This window comes from Lycium barbarum, chromosome 2 (assembly GCF_019175385.1).
Source record: "Lycium barbarum isolate Lr01 chromosome 2, ASM1917538v2, whole genome shotgun sequence".
Classification (NCBI taxonomy): domain Eukaryota; kingdom Viridiplantae; phylum Streptophyta; class Magnoliopsida; order Solanales; family Solanaceae; genus Lycium; species Lycium barbarum.
In genome coordinates, this window is record NC_083338.1 from 123481944 (window position 1) to 123489713 (window position 7770).

Below are 7770 nucleotides of genomic sequence, written 5' to 3' on the forward strand. Positions count from 1 at the left end.
GGTGATTTATGCAGGTATTAAATCCTGCATAAGTAATAAGTATCATGTTTGGTAGCTAGTTAGGAGTTAAGTTATTCATATATAAAATTAATACAGTGTATGATTTGCAATTTAGAAACCCGCATAACTAAATACATGTATAAATTATGACAGAATCTATGTATTATTTTATGCAGGATAGAAGGTGGAATAATTAATATATGAATAACAAAACATTGCGTAACTAATCCCTGCATGAGATGATACATAAATTCTCTTATTATTAATCCATATATTACTAATATCTGCATAACTCTAACCAGCAACCAAACGACCCCTAACGTTATAAGAAAATATATACGCATAGCCCCGCACTCGGACCACATAACAGTTTTGAAGTGACTTATCTCTTTGCATATATTGGTCCGTAGAGACTTACTTTAACAGATCTATTTCTACGTGTAGTACAACATGACATGGATGGCACATACTTCTTCAATAAACTAAGACGCAAAATAATGCCCTTTGTTTGTCGGAAACCTCAAATATTTCCTCACTTTTGTAAGGTTCGTACAGTCTTAAGGAGTGTGATCATATACCTCAAAATTTCCGACCTTCTAGTTGGTAGAGGACCACATTGATAAACAAAAACCATTGGAGCAAAAATCTGAAATTAATAAAATATCTGGGACAAAAGAGTAAATTAACCAATGCATGATTAATCAACTTTGATGACACCCTTTTAAGGGATAATAATTTAAACCAGACCAAACTATAGAACATGGAACCCTACCATTACCGCTCTATTTATTAGGGGTTGTTTGATTTGCTGGCTAACTTATTCCGGAATTATAGTTTTGTGATTATAATTTTTGAAGTAATTTATAAAATAATTTCAAATTTAATGAGATAAAGTGTGATATTCAGGATTAAGTCTTAAACGACAGTATAAATTTATACCTTACATATCTTGCGCACCAAATGATGACCATTAGAATAATAATTAATTCATGTTTTAATAATATGCTTTAATTAATCTCAATCAGCTTCCTACCTCCACTGTCTCTTGTTTCAGCTCCTTCTCCCTTTCCTGTTTATAAATCCACGCACATCTTGAGTAACGCATAAGAACAAACACTTTTCGTTTGCTATTGTTAGCTATGGCGATGAGGGTTGATGAAACAACCATCGCAGATTTCGACTATTATGGTAGTTTAACCGCCTCCACTACCACTACAACTACAACAACTACCTCCTCTTCAGAAGATGATCATGGTTGCACTTGGAATGACTTGTCACCGGTTGTCGATTGGGATGCTTTTTCAGGTGGGGATAATTTCCAAGATCTTATTGAAGCCATGATCCAGGGGAACAATTCCTTAGGATCGGGTAATTACTTGTACAACTCGATATCCTCGGAGGATGATTCTGCTGGTATGATGGAAGAAGAATCAGAGGATTCTAATAACAACCAATCGGAAGATAACAACGGGCTGAAGCTTGTCCACCTTCTCATGGCGGCGGCGGAGGCGTTAAGTGGTGTTAACAAATGCCGTGAGTTGGTTAGAGTGATATTGGTTCGGCTCAAGGAATTAGCGTCCCCTAACGGCGCTACCAACATGGAGAGATTGGCCGCGCATTTCACTGACGCCTTGCAGGTAGGGGTGGCAAAATAACCCGCCCAACCCGTTTAGATCTGGGCGGGTTAATGACTTGCTTATTTTATTAACTCAGCTCATTATTCGCGCAATCGTTTTAACATTTGGTTGATATGCAACAGCCCACATTGACCCAATAAACTGTCTAAATATTTTTATTTGATATGTTATATAGAGTCATGATAAAAGAAAAAAAAAGTTTTATTAGCTACTCAAATAAATTACGTATAACAAAACAAATAAATAATTTAAAACTTAATAAAAGTTAGGCGGTTTGAGTTATAATCTGATTTTGACCATTTAAGCACTATCCGAGCACTATCTGTTTTAGCCCAAGTAATTTTTGAGTAGGTCAATAACCCGCTTATTTACCAACTCTAGGTCAATAACCTACTTATTTACCAAGTCCACACTTTGTCATTCCCAATTTCGATCTGACCCGTCTATTTGACACTCTTGCCTGCAGGCTCTACTAGACGGCGCCGCCTCTTCCCACGCTAAGCACATGCTTTCCCCTAACTACAAGGACGAGCAGCATCAGGGAGATGTGCTAGCAGCTTTTCAGCTATTACAGGATATGTCTCCTTTTGTCAAATTTGGGCACTTCACAGCAAACCAAGCTATCTTGGAATCCGTGGTTCATGATAGGAGAGTCCATATTGTGGACTACGATATAATGGAAGGAATCCAATGGGCTTCCTTAATGCAAGCCTTGGTGTCTAGAAAAGATGGGCCCCCAACTCCCCATCTTCGGATCACAGCATTGTCAAGGAGTGGCAGCGGACGTCGTTCTTTCGGGACGGTCCAGGAGACCGGTCGTCGTCTAACGGCGTTTGCTGCATCCATTGGTCAACCATTTTCATTTCATCATTGCAGATTGGACTCGGACGAAACATTTAAGCCAACAAATCTCAAGTTAGTTAGAGGAGAAGCTCTAATTATAAATTGCATGCTACACTTGCCTCATTTTAGCTATCGAGCCTCGGATTCAGTGGCTTCGTTTTTATCCGGATCCAAGACACTGAATCCGAGACTCGTGACCCTAGTAGAAGAGGAAGTGAGGCCCATAGGAGAAGAAGAAGGGTTCGTGGGCCGGTTCATGGACACTTTGCATCACTACTCAGCACTCTATGATTCGCTCGAGGCCGGGTTCCCTTTGCAAAGCCGAGCTCGGGCTTTAGTGGAGCGGGTATTCCTCGGGCCACGAATAACCGGGTCATTGGCCCGGATCTACCGGACCCGAGGAAACGAAGAAATATGCTCATGGGTGGAGTGGTTGGGTGATGTGGGGTTTTGTGAGAGTAATATAAGCTTTGCAAATCATTGTCAAGCAAAATTATTATTGGGCCTATTCAATGATGGGTATAGGGTGGAGGAAATTGGGACAAATAAACTTGTTTTAGGGTGGAAGTCCCGGCGCCTACTTTCTGCTTCTATTTGGACCACAATGGATACTGATTTGTAATAACAAAATGTATATAATTCATGTACGTGTGCCTACCCCGTCCCCTCCCCCAGGTCTCTATCTACCGTGTGTGTGTATTGTTTTAGTCCTTTTCTTTTGGTTTTATTGTGGATTAAGGCTAATTATTTGTGAGGCTTTTCTTCGATTCCTATGCTAAATTTCTATTATGTGTATTGTTTAGCCCCTTTCTTGTGTTATTTCGGTTTGAAACTAATCTTTTGTGAGGCTTTTCTTCATCCTATGCTAAGTATTTTCAAATGGAGTGGCCGAGGGATAATCGTAAAAATACTTATGAGCACCTAACGTGTTACACTAAACTGTATTACTCCTCAAGTAATCCAATAAGAGGAGAATATAAAATAATTTAACCATAGTTAAGTGACAAAAGTTTAGATACAAATATATTTCATGCATTTATTTGTTTGACATGAAATCGGTTACAAATAAGTAATTATGGTGATAACGAAGCAAAATACTTTCTCCACAAAACATTACATATTACACATAAGAGGAGCTATTGATACCAACTATTGAAAAAGACTACACGAAATGAAAAAAATACAGAAAGTGTTTAAAAGAGCTCCCCTTAAAATTCACAATCAATGAAATTAAAACGCGAAATAAAATTCGCCTAGTCCGTTTCTTTTTCTTCTAACGATGCACGTACATCAGCATGCAAAAATGTACTGTGCTACATGAATTCTTTTTTTAAGGACCCATTGAAGGCTTGCAATTTAATAGTAAGATTAAGGAGTTAATGTTGTCATGTTAGTTGTCAGCAAAACGGTCCTAATAATTTAATGTCCAGTGGAGAGACTCCAAGCTGGCCAAGTGGATTGGTAGATGCCCTATCCCTCTCCTTGCATCTGTAAGCATGCCCTTATATTTGTAAACAAACACTTCGACATGCGAAGATTCCTAGAATGTACTTTTCACCAAAGGCATTTGATATTAATCTATTTCCTAAAACTGTAGTCAGCGATGTGAACAAATCAAAAAAACAAGAACGAGTAATCTATATATAATATAAAGCTAGGCGTAGACAAGGTGATGTGGCATCTCTCTATGACCTAGAAGCATAATTATCTTTTTTCTCCTTTTTCTGGGGTTTTCTCTATATTTTTCACATTTATGTGCTATGATAAAAAAAAATCTCAAAAATCACTCATTTAACTCTCTTAATTATATATATTTGTAAATATGCTATCTCAAAAATCTAAAGAAGCAATTCTTTAAATTTCTTAATTACGGTGAAAAACTCAAATTAAAGCCCCGCATCTAATTCTCCTTCCTATGATTAATGCCTATTATTATTTTGTGTAAATGTGCACGTACTATTACTCCTATTACGGTAGTGGCAAGTCCAATAGCCACTTTCTTAATTATTCCCTTAATTACTCTTACGCGATACACTCTTTTCCCACTCCACTTCTTATGATTTAATTATATTGAATGTGGTATTCATTCAAGGTGAAATGCTTAATCTTAGTATATATAAACCAACCAAGACAACAACAGTTAGACATTCGCATTTCTGTTGCTCCTTAGCTTTCTCAATTCCAACATTTTAATAGTTTATCTTTGACATATTTTTTTTATTTTTATAAACCCCCTAATCTTTCTCAACTTCTGTCACCTTACTATTTGAATTCTCATGTCATTTTAGCAATAATATTGTAAATTTTCTTATCTAGGTGAGTTTGGAGAAAATATTATTTTGGATGATAAGAGTAAAGACTGACGTGGTTTTAAGTTCTAAAAGATAAGCTACATAAAATAAATATTTTTAGGTTGTTTTCATCTCAGGTGCAATATATATAGCTATTCGAATATTTAATTTTAAGAGAAGAGAAGGATATACACTTTCATCTCGGCAGGCTATAAAAATTGAGAAGATTAGAAAAAGTTGATTACTCATGACACAACAACAACATTAAAAATGGCTATGATGGTACATAAGGTAAAAGGAAATTTTAACTTTTCTTTGTTTCTCAATTTTTATTCCTGTAGTTCTTTTTTCTGCAAAGATTATTCTTTTGACACAGGGAGGTTCCAATTAATGCGAAATGAGAAGACGTTGTTTAATTTGATGGATTATTTATTTGATTCATTAGGTTTAGATATGTTGGCGTCAATTTTTTGTTCTTTGATATTTGATAGGAGTATTTGATTTTGAGTGTGGTCGTTTTCTGTAAATGTAAATAGATGCTTAAAACTTTACAATAACAGGATTCTCTGTCTCCTGTATTCTCAGTTTTCTTTAAAATGTTTTTGACATTTTTCAGAGGCCATGTATGTTTTAGCTCCTCCTTTTATATATTTGTTATATTTCATAGATGGATAAAAATTGCTTTACTTTTAGTTTGTATGTTTAAATTTTGAAAAGAAGTATCAGTTCGTAATTACTTCATATTATAAGTAGTTGCATACCCAAGGAGGCAACGGTAGGTCAGATAAGTAAATCGGAAAGGTTCTCTTGCTAAAAGTTTAATAATTCTATGTTGATCGTTTAATATTTCTATGTTGATCACTTAGTAATTAAGCAGTAATAAATTCATGAAATATAGTATGAAATTGTTCTACTACTTTTTTGATCTAAAAATACCGTTACAAGTGTGTCTTCATAAATTATTGAGATTTCATATTCTTTTTGAAAATAAAGTTGTGCTAAACAATCAAACCAAACATATAATGATCTGTACAAGAATGAGTTGTTGGAACTGAAAGACGTAAAAGAATATGATTGAGATATACAAAAGAAGGGGATAAAATAAAAAAGGGGGAAAAAGTAATAGAAGTAGGAATTTGATCTAACGTGCAACAAGAATGGATACATTTAGTTATCCTTATTAAGAAAAAGGTTTTAGATGAATAATGAAAAGATGAGTCGATTTACATCTCCAGATTTTCGCATTACCTTTGTTTTCTTTTTTATTATTTTCTTATTTTTTGTATTTCTTAATCAAGTTCAAGTATACTGATCTCAATGGGTCATTTCATACTGAACCTGCATATTCCTAAAAATTCTTTGTCAAATAATTTTAATGAAGGAAATGTTAGAAAAACACTATAAAGATAGAATCTCGAAAAAGTGTTATAAAAACCCAAAAAAAAAAAGTTTTTTAAACAAAAACTATGACATTACTTTTAATCTTACTTTGTTTGTTCTCATGACTGCGCGAAAGCGCGGTTGTGTACACTAGTTTATAAAAAGGAAAGATGGGTGCTTTCTTATCAAGGATGATGAGCTCTATACATCTGTATGTACATTAGCATTTCATTTATCAGACACTGCTTAATTAGTTTTTTTTTTTTGGCAAAAGTCATAGATAGCGTTTGCCACATTTTTCTCTGGGCTACCTAAATCGAGGGTTGATCCTATTGGGTACTTAAACCAGTCTAAATTTGATCATATTGGGTACCTTTTGCCTATGTGGCGCCTACGTGATAACGTCCAAATCCACTCCTCAAAGAGAAAGTGTACACGGTCGTATGCAATATAATTTACCCAACTATGAGTCGGGGTCGATCCCACAGGGAACAATATGTTAGGCGATTAAGAAAGTAAGGAACTTTCACCAACTAAGCTAAAGCCAAACGATAGATAATATTTTGGTGTTTTGAGAAAATTATAACTAATGCGGAAATGTAAACTAACCTAGAAAGCAAGTAAAATGATCAATGACCACAAGCATGGATAATAGGAGATTACACTCAAGTAACGATCCAATATATTTTATGATATTACAACTAAGAGCGGATTATGTTAATAGATAATGGTTTCTAAAATCCCATTGAAAGTCTTCCAACCAAATGAATGAATTTCACTCTAAGCTTTTCCAAGCCTTAGAGTGTGATATCAAACACAATCAATTGAATCTCAAGTAACTATCCTCTTCCGAGCTCAAGTTATTAGATGGGTTTAATGACCCAAATTCTTGTTAATTAATCTTTCCCAACCTAGATTTCCTCTTCCGAGCTCAATCAAAGTAAATGAATGAGTCCTAGGGTTAGCTAATCCCTTTGGAAACATTCAAGAACGAGATTAATTAAAGAAACAATAACCCACTTCATTAGGATTAAAAATCATTCAATACATAAGCATAACAAGAGTTTCATCCAACACTTTAATCCTAGAATATTTCCATAAACAAGATTCAAGTGAAGAAAATAAACACTACACACTTAGATATACAATACAAAGCAAGAGATTGAAGAAATGAATTAAAGGTTTAAGAAATGCTCAACCAAATCTTCAAATCTTCAACCCCAAAGTGTGGTGTAGATGAAACCCTAGCCTCCAAGCTTGCAAAATGGCCAAAGATGAAAATGTTTTGCCCCAAGCCTCTCTTTTGTAGCTTCTCAATTTTTCCAAGTCCAAAAAATGACAAAATATGCCCCAGATTTTCGTTTTTGCAGTTCTGCCCGTTTTTTGCAAATCTGTCCCGTTTTTGCAAAACTGTCCACTTTTGACAGTTTTGCAAAACTGTGCAGTTTTTGTCCAATTTGGCCTCTTTTTGACTTTATTTTCACCTGGTTTCTTCCGATCACTTCTAAATCACATAAACCTATAAAATGGAAGTAAACGACATTAAAAGAACTATTTTCTCAATCAAAACGTAGCAAAAATCTAAGATTAAAGAAGAAATAAGTTGGTAAAATACCAAC

At 34.9% G+C, this 7770-nt stretch overlaps 1 protein-coding gene across 1 annotated transcript; it reads left to right on the plus strand.

Moving 5' to 3' along the window:
• Nucleotides 1–959: 959 nt before the first annotated feature.
• LOC132621832 (protein NODULATION SIGNALING PATHWAY 2) lies at nt 960–3309 on the plus strand. Its single transcript, XM_060336287.1, has 2 exons — nt 960–1637; nt 2104–3309. The coding sequence occupies exons 1-2, from the start codon at nt 1140–1142 to the stop codon at nt 3100–3102; spliced, it is 1497 nt and encodes a 498-aa protein (XP_060192270.1). The 5' UTR covers nt 960–1139; the 3' UTR covers nt 3103–3309.
• Nucleotides 3310–7770: the final 4461 nt, after the last annotated feature.